The 23,730-nt window shown below is 41.9% G+C and overlaps 1 protein-coding gene across 1 annotated transcript in view; it reads right to left on the minus strand.

The window, feature by feature from the left end:
* Window positions 1–22,602, minus strand: part of LOC147703540 (vomeronasal type-2 receptor 26-like) — a 164,975-nt gene extending 142,373 nt beyond the window's left edge. The window contains exons 1-2 of the mRNA XM_086929506.1: window positions 22,504–22,602; window positions 15,268–15,495 (exon numbers count right to left, since the gene is read on the minus strand). Coding sequence (XP_086785632.1) covers window positions 15,268–15,495; window positions 22,504–22,602 — 327 coding nt within the window. The remainder of the gene's footprint in view (window positions 1–15,267; window positions 15,496–22,503) is intronic.
* Between the last annotated feature and the right edge of the window lie 1,128 nt (window positions 22,603–23,730).

The following is a 23,730-nucleotide window of genomic DNA, read 5'->3' on the forward strand; positions in this document are numbered from 1 at the left end:
ATCTATGACTATCATGTGTTCAATACACATACCTTTCACAGACAGAGGTGGACACACAGAAAAACATGAACAAGCAAAAATTACAGTACATTTTGGCTGTCTCAATTGGATCACATTGGATTTGTTTAGTCTTCATAAGAATACATTCAGGCTCAACCCTCTTTCCTACCATCCATCAAATGGCAGGGCTCACGGAAATTCAATCAGCAACCCTTTGCTAACAGTTCCTCATAGAATTTCTACGGACAGCCTGCCTTCATCATTTCTTTCTCTTCAATGTCTGGGTCTCTACCCTCTGTCTTCAGGAATGAATACAATGCACTTCTACTGTCTGGAGAAAACGTACCCACCTTCTATCTTGTGCCATGGTAAACCCAGAGCCATCCAAAATTGATCTCATTTGTCCCAGCAAATATACACTAGACACAGTTCCACTATTAAGTATAAACCATGCATGCACAATGACTACACACACTGGATAAGCACAAGGAATGTCTGTGCAAGGAGCACAGTGCTATTTTAAAGTGGAACTTGTATATGAGGTTGACCAGTAGGTTGCACTCACTCCTAGAACAGGGAAAAGTTCTGCTGAGGGTTATTATACATTAAATAACTGTACATTGCAACACTTATTATTGTCAACAAACTAGGGCATGGACAGTAGTGAAGATGAGGTCCAACTTGGCACGTCTCTCCAGGTGACAGGACAGGATCTGGACCATGACTTTATCATGGACAGACCTATGCCTCAGAACACACATTATTGTTGCGTGTTTATCTAGGTTCCTGATCGATACTGTGACCTTATGCCCCTATTCGGCTATAAATCCATTTATTCCCTATATTGGCATAACCGTTCAAGTGCGATTTTCTGAAAAGTAATCTCTGGCCTCACACGAACAGAGCCACATTCCAGCATAGTTCCCTCTGCCACTTCCTTTGCGACTAATTAGTGCAATGACAGAGCAGTAGTCACTATCTGATATTCCTAGATAACACTCCGAGTTCTTCAACAAGATAAAAACTCAGCAAACCTGGAAATCCCCGCTTGCTATGTTTTGATTAGTAATAGAACTCTAATGAGCAACTGATAACTATCACTTCCTAGTGACATCTTTAATTGACGTCTTATGTCCAGCAAACTTGCGTCAAACCCGGCACCTGTCAGGTATAAATATTACCAACGTTGCCTTAAGCAATGCCTGTTGTACGAGCTACTGAAGCCAGCTGCCTGCACGACCCCGTGTTGGTAAATCTAGCACTCTGTCGCTGCAGCCTGCTATCCTGTGGTGGTGAAGCTGCTGATACCATTATCGCCGCTAAAGCGCGAACTATGGTGCAGTACGCTTAAGGAGCTGAACAGCCGTCCCTCTGCGAAGACATCCAGCAGATCCAGCTGCCCGCGGACGCTGTCCCCCCTCCTTCCTCGACGCGCTGAAGAGACCCGCTGCCTTTCTCGTGCAGAGAAATCCAGCCACGGCGTTTCCGGTTTACCCTCGCGGGTGACTGGGATATCGAGAGAGACCCCTGAAGGAGATACCAATCCTCCATCATTCTATTCAGAGGTATGGTGTTGACTAAACCCTTAGACGAGAATTCTTGAAACAAACCTTGGCAAAACCAACTTAACTTAAAGCTACTTACTTACTCCCCTTTCACGTGTTAGGCTTAGGTCAGGCACACTGGGGTAGGCTTAGTTAGAAGCACCAGTTGAGTATGTTAGCCTAATGTATATATGACTGTATATATGTTTTATTACTTTTAAACCATTGTATGGCTAAGAAACCATATCAATGCTTTTACAGTTCTATTTCGCAATACTTATCTTACTGTACGTACTTTTTATAATAACAATTATTGCAATTGTGGCAATACATTTCTCTTGTACGAGAAGAAAGACTGTTCAATAAATGTTAACCCTTTATTGACAAACGCCCGTCTCTCTATTCTCTACATCTCGTGAAAGTAAACTGCACTAGACTGACTGAGTGAAATACATGTCTATTGTTTCACACGACCCTAGAGATTGACTCTTGATTTGAGGAGCAAAGTTGTCATGTTGCACGGTTGTTGGAAAGCTGAATCCCTTCTTGTCTGTGCCAAGGAAGCTGATCACTTCCTATGCAGAGAAGAAGGTTTCCAGTGACCTCTGAGCTAGTTGGTAACACAACCCAATTAAGTTTAGCATAGTCAGTGGAGGCCTGGAATATCCGCAGTTCCACGTCGATACTACTATTTATGTTATTCCAATGCGCAGGGCCTAGTGGGAAACTAGGAACTACACTACATGGCGCCCAAACGTTTGGTAAGGCGATAAACTAACGCAAGACAGTTAGAGTAACTCAGTCGTGCATATTTCACACCCCTTTCTCCCGTAAATACTCCAATAGACGTCTGGAGTGGGTGAAAGGTTAAAATCCGCCCGACCTTAGTAGGAAGAGATTCCTATGTAAAGCTCTGGTTTATTCAACGTTGAAGGATACAGTGTTCCAAAATATTGTGCACCTAATCTTTGTTAGCCGTGGGCGGCCAGCTACGCTCCGTCTGCGGAGTGTGCGTAGTTCCGCCTACTCCGCATTTTGCGGAGCTGGCGGAGCCAGGCGGCACTACGCACGCTCCGCAGACGGAGCGTAGCTGGCCGCCACCCGCCTCCCTCCCGCCCTCCCTAAATACTTTACAATAAAAGAACGCAATAATTTTAAAAGCACTTACCTTGCCGCCGCTGGCCGCCGCGTTCCCCGGGGCTCGTTCTCTTCCGCCTTCCGTATTTTGCAGTAATGCGCATGCGCAGACGGCCGCGCATGCGCATTTTCACGAGAAAATGCGCATGCGCGGCCGCCCGCGCATGCGCATTACTGCAAAATACGGAAGACGGAAGAGAACGAGCCCCGGGGAACGCGGCGGCCAGCGGCGGCAAGGTAAGTGCTTTTAAAATTATTGCGTTCTTTTATTGTAAAGTATTTAGGGAGGGCGGGAGGGAGGCGGGTTGCGGGGCTGCCGGCCAGTGGTTTTGCGGAGTGGGGCTACGCGGAGTGCGGAGGTGGGCGTAGTTTCTCGCCCACTTCGCGTAGCTCCGCGAAGCCCCACTCCGCGAACTCCGCCCAGGCCTAATCTTTGTCTCCTTGGAGACCTACTCTGCAAACCTTGCATTTTTTACAATGCCAGGAGAAAATAACGGAACCACTGGGGCCGCAGTAGATGCGACTCAGCAAGGTCCCGAACACACAGACCTGGATGCTATTATCATCCTGGTCCACTTAAGAAGATCTATAACGTTAAAACTTATAGAGAACGGACTGACACCTCAAGGTGGTACAGTAATTTTCGTGATAGAGGCTCACGAGTATCGGCAGACAGAGGTATTCTATTCATGGATAAACTTTCCAGCGGTAAACGCTATAACAAAAGAGTTTCACTATTACAAAATAGAGGAACCTCCGGGAGAGTACGCTCCTTTCGAGGAGATTGAAATCCCACTTAAATTTCAAGAGCACCTGCTCTGGTTTAATGGCGCCCTAAAACACAATGATCACATTACCAGGCTCGGCCCACTAGGTAGACCAGGAGCCACGTGGCAGGTTCTAGCCAGCTACACACCACATCCTGACATTGCAAAAATGTCTAAGGAAGAGCTGTTAGTACAGCTAAACACATTAATAAAAATACATAGGCAATTAGTCCAATATGTAATGCGGACTGCAACAGTCCAGCCAGCTGTTAATACACCACAGCTGACCCCTCATCAGGGGAACACAAATAAAATTACACCACAGAACATACAGTCATGTCTTGGTAAAACACCCGCAAAACGGGAACAAATTCCTTTCTGGTTAGCACAGAAAATCACTCAAATAGAGGCAGTATTTCCTGATACTACCCCTATTGAGAAACACAGAATCTTGACCATCTGCCTTCCTATGGGAATCGCACCACACGTGGAGGACTGTGACACTTGGGGTACAGTCTTTGCTTCCATTTACACAAAAACACACGGTGTTCCGTCTATGGCGGTAATACCAGAAGTGCTAAAACAGATTCAAAATGAATTCGGTCCAGAGCCCGCTTTAAATCTAGGTATGAAATTACTGAAAGACTTCAAGCAGGTCACGGCTATATTATTAGCCAACATTAGAGGAGAAGCAGCATCTGTGGCGATTCGCCAGAAGTTGAGGGAAACAGATATAAAAGATCCTGTTGAGCTTGCAAAAATCATAGAAAAATGCTATGAAGAATTAGGTAGAGACAGCTTGGGTGGGAAACCGGTAAAGCCCCAACTGCTCGAAAATCCTGAAAAATTATTTATTAAAAATAATTTAAATACTCCTAAAAAGAGCTGGGATGGAAATAAACAATCCACTCCCAAGGAAAAAGTTTTCCAGTCCAGAGGAAGGTCTCCTCGACGGAGGGAAAGAACTCCGACTCGAGAACGCCAGTCTCCCCAGAGGGAGCCCTCTGAGAAAAGATATAACCTTAGAAATAGGGATAATCTGAAAAAACCTGATAGATATCAAAGTATTGATACACGTCCCTCTCGATCTCTTCCACAGAATTCGGAAAGAAGAGGACGGTCAGACCCAGGAGAGCACACCAAGTCCAAAGACAAGGAACCTGCTCAAAATAAGAAATCTCAATTTCAGAAAAAGAAGGTAGCCAGTATTGGAGTAATCAACCATGCCGAGAATACTGAGGACACAGTTGAAAAACGGGGAGTGGGCATTGACAATGTTGGACAGTGCAGCAGAAATCAGTATAGCGCGCAAGATCTTGATGAGTCATCTGGAGACAGTGGACACGAATGAATACATTCAGGTTGAAACTGCAGACGCCAGACTTAGCGAGCCCCATAAAATATACGAAATAACATTGCGTATAGAGGGTGATAAGACTAGGAAAATTAGGGGTCTATTTTGGGATAAGCTCTCAAAAGGCTATGATATTCTGTTAGCTGAAAAAGATTGGCCCCCAGAGTTTGTCAGGGAGTGCCCTCGTGGCGAAGAAGTGATTATGCCTGCCTTCTCGAATCACATACCGATTCACAAAAAATATACATATGCAAGGAAATGGGCAGTAGCCCAGGCACCTGCATTATATAAAAATCATGTAGGATGGGATGAGGATTCACCGCCTCACAAAATCCAATTGAAAAGTGAACCAACTGCCCAACGGCAGTATCCCATAAAGCAAGAAGCTAAAAAACAAGTCAGGGAGATCTTAGATCAACTTGAGTACCAGGGGGTGATTGAAACATGCACCTCTCAAATGAACAATCCTTTGTTTCCTGTCTCCAAGCCAGACAATTCATATCGTCTAGTTTTGGACTACAGACATCTTAATACATGTTGCAAAACTTTTGCAGTACAAAACTCGCATAGTGCAGCCCTAATGAATAACATAGTTAGGAAAAAATATAAAACGACATTAGACATTTCTAATGGTTTCTTTTGTCAAAACATTGCACCAGAAAGCAGATATTTGACCGCTTTCTCTGCATTTGGGTTGCAGAAAAAATTCTGTTGTCTCCCACAGGGGCTCAAGAACAGCCCAGGACTAGTCTCAGCTAGGGTAACAGAGTTACTACAAATCTATGATGATGAAGCATTGTCTTACGTAGATGATATTTATCTCACAGACGACGACTTGGATACTCACTTGAAAAGAGTGAACACCATTATACTTGGGTTCGCAGCAGAGGGTTACAAATTCAACTTTAAAAAGTCCCGAATTGCCCATCTGACAGTACTATTTTTAGGGTACGAATTATCAAGTGAAGGGAAAAGCCTAGCAGACACCTTCTTAGAGAAGTGCGCTGTACTCCAAGCTCCAAAAACGGTGAAGAATTTACAATCAATTCTAGGTTTTCTGAATTTCGGAAGAACTTACATACTAAATTACGCAGAGAGGGTTAAACCTCTCTACGAACTAATTAAACCTGATTTTAAACAAATCAATTGGACTCAAAAACACACAGAAATTTTGAGATCACTGCAAACAGACATGTTAGCAAAAACAAAATTAGATACACGTGACAACACGATCGATCTTGTAATCCGAGTCATCCAAGGAAGATGCGGATTCACGTACCTGACCTCTAATGAGGGAGAAAAGGTACCAATTTCAATTAAATCTCACTTGTACACACAAGCAGAAAAAGCATTCAGTCCCACAGAAAGAACTGTGAAAGCAGTGCAAATCGCATTAGCAAATGAACGAGAACTAGCACACGGCAAAAGGATTAATATCCTCACAGCGGAATCCGCCTTCGAGGCGCTATTCAGCCCAGTAAACCTGCCTACAGTGTCACCGGATCCGAAATGGATACAGTGTATAGATTCTCTAGGAGCGGAAGACGTGAAATACTATTTCGCCCCGCAATTTGAAGAACTGAATGATTTAGAATATGAAGAAGAATATCCTCTGCCAATCGAAATTCTGCCTCTCCCACAATACGCCTGTATAATCTATACAGATAGCTTTGTACAGCATTTCAACGTAGAGAGAAAAACCTACGATGCAGCATGTGCGATCATTAAAGGTCGTTGGCTGTGCGGTAAATTCAGACCGAAAGTAACAAAAACTGAATCTGTAAGAAACTGTTCGGTTCAGAGAACTGAAATCAGATCTTTAAAGATGGCGCTCGAAAATGCAGAACGTGAATTCCCGACACTTATAGTGTGCGATTCTCATTTTTGCGTCAACTCTTACAACAATAAACTGCAGAGTTGGATCGAAAACGACTACAAAGATGACACAGGTGCCACAATAAAGCATAAATTGCTCTGGAACGAGGTAGCTCTTTTACACAAAGAACTACAAATGACTCACGTGATTCACGCACAGAGTCTTCAACTTGATGGCGTTCACGTTGCAGGGAATTCATTGGCTAATACAGCCACAGCGGAAGCAACTAAACCGGCTTCCGTAGCCACAAAAAAGCGTACAGATAAATACATAGATGGGGAAACCATGCTGGCAGTAAAAACGACCGTAAAAGGCGACTGTGCAGCATTACCCGTAAACTATCCACTCAATTATGCATACGTAATCGATGCAAACTCCGTTCCTTTTGCTCGAATCCCTGGAGTGGGGGACAGAGTAATTCCAAACAGGAGCAGGAGGGGCTTCCTCTTACTGGAAGCACACATGGGGTTGGGTCTGAGACACCAAACAATCAAAGCCTCTCTGAAAGAATTACAATCAGAGTACTGGTGGCCAGGAATGAGTATAGATATTCAATGTTTTGCTCAAAATTGTGAAAACTGCAACCGAGATCGCAGAAACGAACAGGCCAGTGTAGTTTCAGGATCCCTTCTAGACAGCATAAGGCGGTCTATCTGCGCAATCAAAGAAGAGAAGCGCGTCCCAGTGTACACCATTAAGACGAAAAGCACTTAAAAAATGAGGCCTCCAGCGCTCGGCTGACGCTAGAACGGTTATAAAAGATTTGCGAGTCAATATCGTCATATACGCAATTACCACATTCCATTCTGACCAGGGTCCTGCTTTCAGCTCTCGAGCCTATAAGGAGGCCATGGCCAGCATGGGAATTGGGTTGCGGTATTCTTGTCCGTCATACCCCGGAAGGGAATAGTGTGGTAGAAAGAAAAAACCGTGACATAAAGCAATCTATAACAGCGAAGGTATTAGGTTCAGGCGCTGGGTGGGTCAAACATTTAATAAGTGTCCAGACTAGTCTTAACAACATGCCAAGAAATTCTCTAAAAGGTTTCAGCCCATACGAACTATTGTTCGGAATTAGAATGCAAGTTCAGGACCTCGATAGTCAGATGTCAGTGGTACAAGAAGAAACAACGCACTTTGATGTAAAGGATCGTTTGGCTGTTTTACAGGAACTGAATGAAACAAGAAAATCCTTAAGCAACACAAAGTTAAAGCAACAGCCAAGTACCACTGACGAGGCACCACCCACAACAGCCCCAGCAAGGCCTGTCTGGATTCCAAAGATTGGGGATCTAGTCAGAGAAAAGATCGCGGTTAAGAAGGAATTTGGGCCTTCTTACAGAAAAGCAGTACCTGTCTTGGCAGTCACCGGAACAAGATCAGTTGTGCTACCGCCCCTTGCTGGTAAAAAGGAGAACAGAGTCGTGTCTATCGATCTGGTAAAACCACAAGCATGTGGCCTATAATCAACAGTAGGCCCAGTGGACTCCGAAGAAACAACAGAATACCCAAACTTGCAACAATCCAAGAGGTTCAAACTGAAAGACTAATCACATTCGATCAGCCTGCAGTGCACAATGAAGGACTATGCAATAATGCCATGGAACTCGTGCCTCTTGAAACACAGATTGAAACAGTTCGTCAAGAAACAACACCAGTCTACAATGATGTGGCATCAGAAAGTGCTACCGAGAGACAGATTGAAAGAACAATCCCATCAATTGACAGAACTGCCTCTGGTTATTTCATCAACTTCGACAACTTCTCTGAAGATTTAAACGACCCCGAAGTGATGCCAGAAACAAAAAAGTCTTTTAAAGAAAAAGCAACGGAACTCTTTCATCAACTGAAGGAAATCTACCTTATTTCCCCTTGGCTAGAGTTCTGGTTCGGTCTAGGTGTATTTTTCCTCCTGCTTTGGCTCATCATGGTACTTTGTTTGGGAAAATTCATTGAAGGAAAATATATTACAATGGACACAGCAAGTCAGAACATCAACCTAGTCCTGAAACCACACAGATCATCCCACGTGAAGAAAAGAGAACTGTCAACAGTAAATGTCACAGCAATTCCAATACCTGGTGGGGTAGTATGGGAGAAAACAGACTATGAGATCTATGGACAGGTCGAAATCCTGAAGTATCCTCATCAACTAAAGGTTTCCTTAAGTGACTTTGTGACACCTAGTACATTCTCTGATGATTGGGACTTTAACAGTATTAATGACATGATGTCTGATTTAGTAATGTCAGCTAGATTCACAGATCATGATTATTTACAAGGTTCATCTAGTTATGAGCAGTTATTCTGTTACACCCACTATGGGGATCATTACTTGCATAAATCTGCACAGCCTAGAAATGTTTTTATGTATAATCAATGGGAACATTGTTCTACACCACCTAAAAGCAGTTCTAAAGCATTTTTTGAGAAATTCAAATACTTCTCAGGGTTTAACACCAGTGATGCAGAAACGTTTTATTATAAACTGTTAGATAAAACAGGAATGAAAACAATGCTGACAAATTCTAAATTGATATATTCAGAAGCATTTTATGACAAAATGATGACATTTGGTTTTGATTATTGGAAAAATAATATTGAAACTAAAACAATTTGGGCTACAAAAGATTGGCAGGTGCAAGGCATTGAAGCACTATTTAGAACCTGCATGATACCTGAACAAATGTTATTTTTAAATGACACAATATACCAAACATCTTGTCTTGGCCTAGCTAAGATCAAAGACCTTAAAACACCGTCTATACCGAAGCCAATACCTGAGAATACAACCACAGATATTGAGTTAGACGTGTCACAAATTTTACATTTCAACAGAACACATCCTGTTCGGAAAAAGTGGTTAATCTGGCCTACAGACACAAATAGCTGTCAAGATAGATTCCTGAATAAAACACAGGGGTTAAAAATGACCAGATTAGACCCTAGATACTCCCAGAGACAACATCCAGGGATTATAACAACATACAGTGTAGGGAAACTCTGCCTTGAATGGCTAACCTCGTCCACACTGGCTGAAATTAAGCAACACTTGTCTTTACTAAAAGATGGTGCTGATTTGCGCGATTTCATTCTTGGACCACGCAAACAGCGTCAAAAGCGTTTCATAGCGACCAGTATCTATGCTGCTTATAACGAGGCTTGGAAAGTAAAGCAAATTGAAACTGCTGAAAAAATACGAGAAATTGATCGTATTAATTTGGAGAAATCACTTTCTGTGGTAGACAATGGGTTAACGACGCTGTCTTCCAGAATATATTCTTTGGACAATATTGTATCCTCTGCCTTTGATGTGATAGACAGAGATTTGCTAATGTTACAACATGGCCAATCTCAATTACGCTCTATTATAGAATTAGGCTGGACGCTGCAAAATCTTCATTCAGGCTATGTGCCTTGGCGTTTAATCAACACGACGTCATTATTTTCCAGTTTTAACCTTACTGATAAACAGATCAGTTTGGCACAGAAAGGAGCAGACTATACAATCCTGAGCATCGAAAAACTCGAGAGATTACCATTGACAATGTCAGAGAGTCCTGTCATTGAATGGATAATACACAGGATTATCACAATTCCGATAACAACTTTCCGATTTAAAAAGTGCCTTGAGTACATACCTGCTGGCCAGTATGAACAATTGGGTAAAGGATATGTAAAATCCGAATGGAAATTACCATACACTCATTCTTGCTATAGTGACAGTGACAAAAATGTATTTCTTAGTGGTGAAAATTGTAAACATTCACTAAGCGGTATACTTTTGTGTCAGGGTATTAATTTACACGGAGCATGTGATGGAAATTCAAACAACCTTTCATGCCACCAGCTAGTCACACCTGCAACTCAGATAGAGCCCTTCTTTATGCAACTTTCGAACGGGAGTTACATTCTTAGAACGGATCACAGATGTTGTGGCCTCACGCCAGGGAAAAGTTATCTAATAGAAGTAACGTCCATGGTCAAATGCTGTATGCAAGCATTGTTTCCGAGTGGGCCTCCAGACATAGTGACTCCCATCTGGCCTCGTCTGAATCTCTATTCTATACGAATTGATACATTAAGCAAAATGAAATCTGTACTTTTACAGACAACAGTGCCTATAACGTCATCTAAAGAGACGTATGATCTTCTAGTTGCAAGGACAGCTACTGAAATTCATGACCTTTTATCAACAAATTGCCCCGTGCATTTCGTAGAAATGTTCAGCCAACTCCTTAACATGTCTAGTGCAACAAGCATCCCAGGCATATTTAAGTCAGTCTTTACGGGACTGCTAACACCCTTCCAGGCAATTTTGGGAATCTTTCCTAATTTTGTGCACTCCATTTTTGGCGGCATACCATTATTTTTGGGACTCGTCGCAGGGATTCTATTTTTGACCCTCCTGCTACGTTATGGCAAGCCTCGGCTCAGACATAGCTCCCATGGGAATGGAAGAGACAATCCTAGCAATGCGCTACCGGGACAGGATAACTAACGTCCTTGGATTGGCCAGGCTGAGAGATCTAAACATGACCTGGTTCCTTTCATTCAGACCGATATGGCAAAATTGCATTTTACCTGTGCTACGGTGTATGCTTTGCGGCGATGAATGCGTGTTGGACATCTGTCTTTCACTTCCATCAGCAGTACCAATGGACGTCGATACTTTGCTCAGTCCAATAACGGCTCACGCATTGTGTTGTCCCCAGCGGCTACCAATCCTGATGACGGCATTCGTGGAGACTCCTGTGCTACAGCCAAGTGGTAACAGTGGAGCGAGTGACAAAAGAAACATCATCCAGGTACAACGTTCTGTGAGCATTGCTGGTCCTGCCTTCGATGACAGCAATCATTTTCACACCTGCCAAGTTACAGCGCTATCTAATTTGGTTGAACTATCACCTGATTTTGTAGACCAATTCTTTGAGAGCCTGTCTGATACGATGTTCTCACCCATAGAGAAACAATAACTTTTGAGAAGCTTTCCGACACACAGCGTTCCCATGAACTCTGAATTCGGCCTTCAGTTTTTATCAACAAAAACTGCCAAGAGCTTTGGAAATCTATTTTCTTTAAATTGGACAATTTTTCTAATATTGACCTTTTTTGGCACGAACAATTCTTTGCTTAACGTAAAAACTATTCTTAGAGAACAGAAGCTTCACACTTCTATTTCTAAACACATCTAGAGACATAACAACATTACACCAGCCTCTAGCACACATGTTATTACAATGCATTTTTATGTGATGATTTATCTCGCTTTTCTTCTGTCATAGATACTTCATGTGTAATTCCTTTTGCATAATCGTTCATTGATTTCATATGCAATAATTTTTTGAATGATTTCTATGCTTTAACAAACGTACAGTACCTAAATTCATGTATTACAAGTACGCCTATTTCGAATGCATTTATGTATTTTGGGGTGGGCAATGTTACACATGCATCTAATTGCTTAGTTTTAGTAATTTTGATGGACATTAACCCGTGGAGTGGGTGTTGCGTGTTTATCTAGGTTCCTGATCGATACTGTGACCTTATGCCCCTATTCGGCTATAAATCCATTTATTCCCTATATTGGCATAACCGTTCAAGTGCGATTTTCTGAAAAGTCATCTCTGGCCTCAATCGAACAGAGCCACATTCCAGCATAGTTCCCTCTGCCACTTCCTTTGCGACCAATTAGTGCAATGACAGAGCAGTAGTCACTATCTGATATTCCTAGATAACACTCCGAGTTCTTCAACAAGATAAAAACTCAGCAAACCTGGAAATCCCCGCTTGCTATGTTTTGATTAGTAATAGAACTCTAATGAGCAACTGATAACTATCACTTCCTAGTGACATCTTTAATTGACGTCTTATGTCCAGCAAACTTGCGTCAAACCCGGCACCTGTCAGGTATAAATATTACCAACGTTGCCTTAAGCAATGCCTGTTGTACGAGCTACTGAAGCCAGCTGCCTGCACGACCCCGTGTTGGTAAATCTAGCACTCTGTCGCTGCAGCCTGCTATCCTGTGGTGGTGAAGCTGCTGATACCATTATCGCCGCTAAAGTGCGAACTATGGTGCAGTACGCTTAAGGAGCTGAACAGCCGTCCCTCTGCGAAGACATCCAGCAGATCCAGCTGCCCGCGGACGCTGTCCCCCCTCCTTCCTCGACGCGCTGAAGAGACCCGCTGCCTTTCTCGTGCAGAGAAATCCAGCCACGGCGTTTCCGGTTTACCCTCGCGGGTGACTGGGATATCGAGAGAGACCCCTGAAGGAGATACCAATCCTCCATCATTCTATTCAGAGGTATGGTGTTGACTAAACCCTTAGACGAGAATTCTTGAAACAAACCTTGGCAAAACCAACTTAACTTAAAGCTACTTACTTACTCCCCTTTCACGTGTAAGGCTTAGGTCAGGCACACTGGGGTAGGCTTAGTTAGAAGCACCAGTTGAGTATGTTAGCCTAATGTATATATGACTGTATATATGTTTTATTACTTTTAAACCATTGTATGGCTAAGAAACCATATCAATGCTTTTACAGTTCTATTTCGCAATACTTATCTTACTGTACGTACTTTTTATAATAACAATTATTGCAATTGTGGCAATACATTTCTCTTGTACGAGAAGAAAGACTGTTCAATAAATGTTAACCCTTTATTGACAAACGCCCGTCTCTCTATTCTCTACATCTCGTGAAAGTAAACTGCACTAGACTGACTGAGTGAAATACATGTCTATTGTTTCACACGACCCTAGAGATTGACTCTTGATCTGAGGAGCAAAGTTGTCATGTTGCACGGTTGTTGGAAAGCTGAATCCCTTCTTGTCTGTGTCAAGGAAGCTGATCACTTCCTATGCAGAGAAGAAGGTTTCCAGTGACCTCTGAGCTAGTTGGTAACACAACCCAATTAAGTTTAGCATAGTCAGTGGAGGCCTGGAATATCCGCAGTTCCACGTCGATACTACTGTTTATGTTATTCCAATGCGCAGGGCCTAGTGGGAAACTAGGAACTACACTACATTATATTAACACAGTAGCTGGACAAACAAAAACTCAGGATACCAGTTCACTTATGGCATGGGTATGTTTCGTTAAACCATGCAGTGGGCATTACTATCACAATGGTAGGCCATGGGAGTAGCTGATGCTCCCAATGGATTCTACAACAGAGGTTTTGTTCAACTTTGGGTGATGATAGATGACATGTAGATAAATGGAGTTGGTGTATCAAAGGTTCCATGTAACTTTTAAAGAACAATATATGTGTTTTTTGTCCAAAGCAGTGAGTTATGACACTTTAAATAAATCCTCCTCAAATGCGTTTTTCTATGTTACCTGATTTTATCTTTGTTGTACCAGGATGTCTATGATACCTTGCTATTTGTTCAGGAATAAGAGGCACAGATTGGTGGGGACAATAATGTCATATATAAATTTGTGATTACAATTTACCGATCTGCAATTGTATGGTACACATTTTATTCAGTTAGAAGGGCTATATCTAATTCCTATTGAAGTTGATATGTTTTTGATTGTTTTATAGTCCTTCTCTCGAAGGCTGCTTTATGATGTTTTTTGATTTGCGATATTAAAGGGATGAGATGATGCTGCCTTTAATACACATGGTGAATATGGCAGAAGAAAAGTAGTGCTGTATGCAAAAATAAATCTGTGGACATGAGCTTATTAAGAAATGGTCAACAGTGTTTTATGTTTAGAGATATACTTCTTTAACAATATACCTTCAAACATTTCACTTCTACTTTACCCTGTACAATATACTGTACTACCATCATTTTTTTACAAACTGCTTATTGCCACAGTGTTGTTAACTGATGGTAATGTAGAGCAGCTGCTCTCAGCCTGGGGCACGTAGACTGTGGCGGGCCTGATGGGATATTCCATTTTTTAGAAAATAAATTAATATTAGCAGAATAATAAAGTAGAAATAAATAACAATGAAAGATATAAAATTGTATACTTTTAAATGCTTTTTAAATTAAATTTTAAATTGTAGTCTACTATAAAAAAAATAAAAAAAATTAAAAGAGTGATTTAGGGTCTGGAAGATTACTCTGTTGCAAATGTGATGGATATCCCTTCTGCCACATTTGCGTCGGATGCATTATGGCACTTGTATTAAACAGATCCCATACGCCAAGCTCTAAGTCCGGCCCTAAGTTGGAATCCTTTGCTTGACACCTGGGAGCATTAGAAGCAGAACAAACAGAATCTAATATGTGCGGTGGTACCCTCCACAGGAGCACTGATGTGCTCTGACAAAAAGACAGCATGCATTTGGAGCAAAAAAGAATAGACTACTGTCGAGTACATTGCTTCTTCATTTAGAAATAAGACATTTTTTTTAAAGCCCCAACCTTCCCAATAATTGAAATTGGGATTTTTCATTTTTTTTGTTTGTGAATTAAATAAAATAGTCCTGCTGCATTTCTTCTTTATTGCTTATGCCAGGGGCCCTGGTTTCCACTAGTTAATCAGTAGGGGCCCACAGAATTCAAAAGGTTAAGAAGTGCTGATGATGAGTAAAAAATGCAGTTTGGAAGTTCTTGTTCAGTTACCTCACGAGACCCTCCCGGCCATTCAATCACACCGCGGTTGATGGTGAGCTGCTGGCCTATTGGCGCATTAGCCTCATAGGTGCCCAGTTTCAGAAACCTGCTTGTATCCTTCGAAGTCACCTGCCAGTTCATAAAATCGAGCATTCCTGGAGCATCTCCAAATTTATCAAAAAAGATCTCCTTGCCGACTGGGTTCCTCGTCCGAACATTCTTCAGGTAATACAGAAACTGGAAAAAGAAAGAGTTTCACTCTAAAGTAGCAATAAGGCAAACATCTTTAAAAACTATACTTCTTTAGAAAACCTGCATGCATAAGTAACCAATAAAAACACTGGATCGACCAATCAGCCATATCTTTAGAAGCAAATCCCTTAAAAGACATAGCTCTACCTTTAGTGGTCACTGGCAACTTACACTAAGCCACAGTAGCATTCATTCCTACTAAGTGTTTCAACATTTACATAATACTGTTTTGGCTGAGGAATAGTGCATACAAGAATCACACCTTATCGTATGCTGACAATGCTGTTGTTCTACACAATAATAATCGTAAAGCTAATGAGACAAATAAGAGTACAACAACTTTGTTGGTATTCCAAGTGGAACGCCGTCCATCTTTCGGGGATAGCAAGACAAGGAGAAGTACCCAGGGTCACACAGGTTTATATATCCGCTACCGGTTCTCTGCTGATAACCACATCCAGGTTAGGAAGCATTTGCTAAAGTGCTGCAGGGAAAGGACAGTACAGCACTAACTTGATGGGCTGTGAAGATGTTGAGAAAGTAGCCTGGACACCAAGATCCCCTACTCCCTCCAAATTTCAGGGTGCTTTTATCAGTAAGGCAATATAGCTTTCTCACTTACAAAGACACTGAATGCTGTTGTTGTTGATGACTTGCTAGTGTTGATAAAAACAAGCCGCATTTTGTATTGAGGTCAATTGGTGGTGCATAACTGCCAACTGTCTAGATTTTTCCAGGACAGTATCAGCAAGTTGGAGCCTGCCCTGGGTAATTCACTATCCCTTTTTCCTGTATTGCACTTTACTCAATAAAGAGAGAATTGCAGGGAATTGCAATATACATTTTAAACCTTGGGCCAAAGTAGCTAATTTTAAAAAATTGTCCAATGCAGCTGAATGAGAGAATTTTTCCAAATCAGCTATTTTTGCCTTAAGTATGAAATTCCCATCTCCATTTCCCTGCAATTCTCTGTTTATTGAGTAGACCATATAATATGCACTATGAAAGGTAGGCAGAGTTAAATTATGCTAATTATGTGGGTTGGGCAGAGTGGGTTGAGCTTTGGGGCAGTGGGTGTAGTACATATTCCAGTAAGTAATTGATAGCTGTGATGCAAAGTGTCACTGGAATTTGTTTTCAAATCTTGTCAAATATGTCAGAAGTGCAGTTATCTAGCAATCACTAGGGTCATGATTTCAATAGTGCAGCAGGTGCAGTGCCACCAGGACCAAAAGTTACAAGTACCCAACTAAACATCTAATATTGCCATATTTTATTCCTAAACAGGCAACCACAAATGCAGTTACCTTGCAGACAGGCAATAGGGTCATGATTAAGGGTGGGCGCAAAATCCGCTCCGCTCGCGGATTTTGCGGATTTTCGGCAATTTCGCGATCCGCAAATCTTGCGAAATTGTCAAAAAATTCACAAATCCGCTCGGGCGGATTTGGGCAGTGTTGTTGAGTAGAGGTATCGCACAAACCGGTGGCGTCTTCTTGGATAAATATGAAGGGCAGGGTTCATTCTGGCACGATGCTCCTGCCACAAAAAGTAAACCTCAACAGGAAGCACTTACAGATATAAATAAAGCAGGTACCCGAGTTGAAGGTCAAATTCAGTAACGCATTCATCAGCCCAAAAACAATCGTGAGCTTTGTCAAGGCAGGGAAGGTGTGCTTTCTCCCTATACCTACCGTCGAAAATTAGCTGTGATGCTGGAAAGAGGCCTTTGCATCCTTGACTTTCACGAGCGCAATCCCTGTGCAGTTCCTGTGACCAGGGGCTTCTTTCTCCTCATCTGCTGCACTGATCGGTCTCTGACCTTTTATACCCACAAGAGGCATGTGAACTTGCATAGAAGCCCGCCCATTTGGCCCCGCCCACACAATAGTTACCCACTATGATGGACAGCTCACTCCAGGAACCCCTGCGCCTTTCGGCACGATGGCATAGTAACATACACATGGTCACTGGAGACAACTCTTCTGGCACTTTGCGCAGCTGTAGTGTAGGAAAAGCACTTTACATTTACCCAATGAGGTAGCACTTACTGATCGATTAGCCAGTAGAAAGTACTCCAGTTGAGTAGAGGTATCGCACAAAACTATGGCGTCTTCTTGGATAAATATGAAGGGCAGGGTTCATTCTGGCATGATGCTCCTGTCACAAAAATTAAACCTCAACAGAAAGCACTTACAGATATAAATAAAGCAGGTGCCTGAGTTGAAGCTCAAATTCAGTAACGCATTTATCAGCCCAAAATCAATTGTGAGCTTTGTCTAGGCTGGGCAGGTGTGCTTTCTCCCCATATCTACCATCGAAGATTAGCTGTGATGCTGGATGGAGGCCTTTGCATCCTTGACTTTCTCAAGCGCAATCCCCGTGCAGTTCCTGTGACCAGGGGCTTCTCTCTCCTCATCTGCTGCTCTGATCGGTCTCTGCATTTATACACAAAAGAGGCATGTGGACTCGCAAAGAAGCCTGCCCGTTTCGCCCCGCCCACACACTAGCTGTGTGCACTGTCTTCCCGCCATTTACCCACTATGATGGACAGCTCACTCCAGGGACCCCTGTGCCTATATCCGCGATGGCATAGTAACACACACATGGTCACTGGAGACAACTCTTCTGTCACTTTACGCAGCTGTAGTGTAGGAATAGCACTATATATTTATCCAACGAGGAAGCACTTACTGATTAGCCAGTAGAAGTACAGAAAGTACAGTCTATTTGTGCAAAACTGCAAATCCGTGAGTTCGCGAATTTTTTTCGCGAACTCGCAGATTTATTTGCAATTTTGCAGGGATTTGCAGAACGCAAATCCGCAAAATTCGCCCATACTTAGCCATGATTTGAATGGTGCAGCAGGTGTAGTAGCATCCGACCCAAACATTGTCAGAACTCTTGTAAAAGGCGGTTCCATTGTGATTTTAGACACCACTGATTATAGGGCCAAGTGTCTTCGTCAATTGAGTGACAGGAGAGCCAATGAACCCCTTACACAGGATCCAACTGAGAAACTGAGCGGACACATCAGCACTTTGGTGGAAGAGACCCTTAATGAGGGCTGGATCACTGCACGGGAGGCACAATTTCTACAGATTAAACATCCTGTGATGCCGTATTTTTACATCCTGTCAAAGGTGCATAAACCCCAGAGACCACCCATGGGATGACCGATAATTTCAGGTCAAGGGTCGGTCCTGGAACCATTATCCACTTTTGTGTGATACCAGAGATTGAATATGATCCTGAAAGAGACTTCCTAGTCTCTTTCGATGTAGAGTCGCTGTACACCTCTATCCCTCAGGATGAGACTTTAGAGACCATCACATCCATCCTGGGGGAGGCTGACCTGAACACCATAACACCAGTTCATTTCATTATGCCCCTTGCAAAACTAGCTATGAAAGACATTTTCTTCCGTTTTGAAAAGATAATCTTTCTTCAAATATCGGAGACCGGCGTGGGCAGAGTTATTGCGCTGAGCCTGGCCAATCCTTATGTACATGTGTTTGAACAACAACATGTGCTGACACCTACCAATCCTTTTTTCACGTCTATTCAATGGTGGAAAAGTTATATAGATGAAGTGTTGGTAGTGTGGAGAGGAGATCATGCATCTATTTTGGGGTTCCATCAATGGTTTAACGCAAGAAATCGATATTTGAAATTCACAGTAGAGATCAGCAAAGAAAGGTTGCTTTTCCTTGATCTATCAATTTATGCCACTCCTTCAGGGTTGCAGAGTGAGCTTTATTGTGAGCCCATTGCTAGAAACTCTCTATTACAATATGAGAGCCAACATCCGAAGGCCCTTTGGGATAATTTGCCCTATGGGCAATTCCTCCGGATACAGAGAAATTTCTCCACAGAAAACACTTTTCAGAATCATACAAAAGGGTTTAACTCAAAACTAGTGGCCAGACATTATCCACATACATTGATCAAGCGTTAGCTCAAACGAGCCAAGAATAAGCATCGTGAAGCCCTACTTGAGCCTTCAGTACCAAAAACTCTGATAGACCGTTTGACTTTCGTCAGTACTTTCAGCACGAGAGCAAACCATATTCAGAAGATAATTTGCCATCACTGGCGGATTTTAAATCACAGCAGATAAAAAATTGCTCCCCCGTTGTTTGCATTCAAGAGGGCGAGTAGCATACGTGACCGACTGGTACACACACGTCCCAAGGAAATACCAAAACGATCAATAGGTACCCTTTGGGATTTACCGGCAGTTGTGGGACACCATCCGCGTGGAAGTTGTTCTGTTTGTCCGCAAACCAAACAATCCACGAAAATAGATATAGGCACTGATCGCCCATGGGAAAAAATTCAGTTTACAAATTGTAACAGTACCTACTTGATTTACCTTTTGACCTGTCCTTGCTGTATTAGATATGTTGGGATGACAACACGCAAACTGCGCACACACATGCATGAACACAAGAGCTCTTTTCGTTGTAAAAAGAGCCTGACAAGACTCACGAAACATTTTGTAGAAAAAAATCATGGAGAAGAAAATTTCCATTGGACTGTACTAGAAAAACCTTTTATACCGTCACATATTAGTGACATTTCGAAGTATTTGTTCACCAAAGAGCAGAAATGTATAATCAAGCTCCGTAGTGACATACTTTGGCCTTAACGATGATATTCCTTGGACCAACCTGTAACACCTGGTTGAGTCCTTGTGTCAAACACATGTAGAGGCTTTAACCTCGAAGTGGAGACAATATTGACTGATGGACAGCATTGGCCTAATTATTACCCCTTATGATCATCCATGTACACATTTAACACAAAGTAAGGATAAGCCGCGATTAGGGTGTATTCAAGTATTTACCATCACATGTGGGTATTGAATAACTTTTATCTTCTATTGGCATTGACACAACTGTACAGGTGACGGACATGTAGCTAATATGTTTTATTACAACAAATGGCATGTCTTGTTTACTAGGGTAGACCAACAAAGTCTTACTAACCACCATTACCGGCTTTGCGTTTGTATTAATGCAAGCTAGGTCTATGAGGCCAATAGGTATTTAGTGGGTGATTTAGTACAGTGTGCTGCCTGACCTGTGAGGGATTTGGTTTCCTAAGAATGCCCTTCCTGTAGTCTGACACAGAACGCCTCCTTATTGTGGTTTTTCGAACTTAGCCCCATGCACATAAAGTGATGGATAGTTCCTTCTTTATTGTAAGAGTCACAATGGGTTGAGTATTGCTTTACAAAGAAGCTTAATAATTTGAGGATTTCGATAGATGTCCTGTCACTGTTACAGGAAGATATGTCTTTTTTGGTAAATCGTGTCTTTTTCTTCTTTTACACTTTGGATGAGTGTGGCGAGTGTCTGTTTTTCGGCAATTTGGTAAAGTAAACTTACTGCCGTTTAAAAACTACCAATGACACATCTACGACGTCATTTGGTAGTTCTGAGCATTCTCGCGAGATCGCGATTGAAATCAACACAGCAAGGCATTCCCCCAGTATAGCGGTGTTTGTCGACAGGGAATAAGGTAAAGAATTCCAATTTTCATGTTGTATATTAACTTAAGAGGTCAAATCAGTCTCGTCACGGCGACTTTTGGCGATGGACATGATCATCGGGTACGAGTGGGAGGGTTGTACCATGTCCGTGACAAGTCTCATTTGAGTATCATTTAAACGCCTTTCCTGGTCCTATCGTTGCCTCCCCCTATAATTGGGATCCATCTGAAGCAACGACGGACAGGTAGGCCATTTGGTTTGATCTATAGCTAACAGTTCGTGGCTAGTAAGCGGAGTCGAGCTGCAAACAGCGTGTGTTGAATGAGAGGCTTGTAGTTTCAAATATGTTGGTTGGAGTGTTGTGTAAGAGGTTAGACTAGTCGTTATACTGTGTTTTATAACTAATGGCACTCAGGATAGTGAGCACAGTTATTTTTAAGTGTACTCTAGATTTGGGTACAATCAAATTTTTTCTAAGGAACTTGTACCAGCAGACATGTACCCCTGAAGGGCAGTGTTATGGAAAGTTTTGTTTGAATGATGTACAGACTTTGTTTTTCATTTTTTAATTGTGCGTATACCTGGTGTGAGGAGGATTGAAGATGAAGCCATGTGGCTGTTGTGAATTGACATCATTCTGAGGAGGATTAGATGTTAAAGGGGGCACAGAGTATGAGTATGTAATGGACTGACGAGGTGGAGTTTGTTGTTTCACTACTCTTGAGTCTTCCTTTGCATTTCCTTCATAGAGCGGGCCTATTTTTCCTGAGCTTGGTCCAGGTGAGGTGAGATCCAGTCCCCGGTAAAGCTGGGTGAGCATATGGAATAGTTTGTAAACAAGCATTTACATATATGAACTAAGCACTTTAGAGAACGTTTGTGATTAACATGTTACTTTATTTTATTCCTCTTAGATGCCATCTGCATTTGTTGATGCGAAGGATCAGTACACATAAGGTTCTATTCATTCCAACCTGGATTATTATTATGATTTTTTGCATATATTTTCACCCCCAAAATGTTTGCACTGTGTGTTAGCAACACTCTGTTGTGCAGTAGCAAAGCTTGAGAGCAGAGGCCCTGAAGAAACCCTAAGAATTGTTTCCTGACTGGCTGAAACATGCTGGCCTTTTGTTTGCAGTTATTTCTTTAAACTGCCCCTTGCACTGTTCTGCTTTTAATTAGGGGATGAGTCTGTATTTCAATAAAATGTTTCTTTTTTTCTTAGGCCTCATCACCCTATTTTACCTAACCACATCCTCTTTGTGTTTTGCACTGCACTATATTCCCTTGCGATCAACTATAGAGTCATACATTTTCTGTCTAAAGTGTTTGTGGGTTTGATCCAGCCCATTACCGTTGGAATGGCAATAAGTCTCAATGATCAAGAGACACACCATCCCGATATATGAATGATCAAATGAGAAGTTTGATCATTTTGATATATTGATGGGAATCCATTTAAATGTTTTTGGATCTCACCACTAAACATTTACCTTTTCGTTCTCTTTTCTATGCTTGTTTTTTTCCTTTTGGGCTTTCATCTGACTGGTGTTTTGACTTACTCTGTGAGGAGTTGAGATTCGCCCCGCCATAGCATTGACATCTAGACCCCTGGTTCTTTCTGTTGAGTATAGTAGTAGATTAGGAGATGTGAACCTGGGCAGGTCTTTAAACTTCCCTATGACCCTTCTTCTCTCTGTGGTGTTATTGTTAGAACTCCTGTAAACACATAAATTTGCTGTTTTTGACTAATAAACAGGCAGTCACAATTGCAGGTACCTTGCAGTTAAAAGGGACTTGATTTCAATTGTGCAGCAGGTGCAGTGGCGCTGGGTCCAAAAGCTTTATGGACCTACTAAACCCAAAATATTGCTATATTTTACTACTAAACAAGACAGTCAAAAGTGCATTGATCAAGCAGGCAATAGGGTCATAATTTGAATGGTGCAGCAGATGCAGTAGTACCAGGACCAAAAGCTCTAGCCACCCTACTAAACAGCTAATATATTGCTATATTTTCCTACTAAACAGGCAGTCACAAGTGAAGTTACCTTGCAGACAACAGGGTCATGATTTGAATGGTGCAGGAGGTACAGTTGCACCGGGCCCAAAATTTGTCATGACCTTCTTGAAACGTCTAATATCATTATATTTTACTACTAAACAGGCAGTCATAAATGCAGTTATTGTGAGAGCTCTCTGGCATGATTTAAATAGTACAGCAGGTGCAGTGGCACTGGGCTCAAAAGTTGTCAGAACTCCTCTAAACACATACTATTGCAATTACATCAATTAATTCTATTATTTCCCTCATTAATTTTTCCAAATTTTGCTATTACTTACCCGCACTATACCACTACTAACAGCACAATATATCGCCTTTCTGTAAAATATCAAGTCGTAACACTTTAACAGACTTTCTGTAACTTATGTTGTGCAACTACTCAGCAACCTACAACTTACAATAAAAAAACGTATTATTAATCACATACGCGAAAACGAATGCATTTACCAGTGCTTGTTTAATAACTGTTTATTTTGTGCAATGCAGGATGAGCTAGGTATACAGTAGCCATATTTTCTCAAACTGTTTATGTTGCCCAAAAAATCTTGTTGTAGTCAATTCAAAAATGTGTCTTTCAGAAAAATGTAATCTGTAGGGAATTTAAAAGCTACTGCAAGTCTATACAGCTTATGCTGAAGAAAAAAGTGCCAAGATT

Source organism: Lissotriton vulgaris, chromosome 7, assembly GCF_964263255.1.
Source record: "Lissotriton vulgaris chromosome 7, aLisVul1.2, whole genome shotgun sequence".
Taxonomy (NCBI): Eukaryota; Metazoa; Chordata; class Amphibia; order Caudata; family Salamandridae; genus Lissotriton; species Lissotriton vulgaris.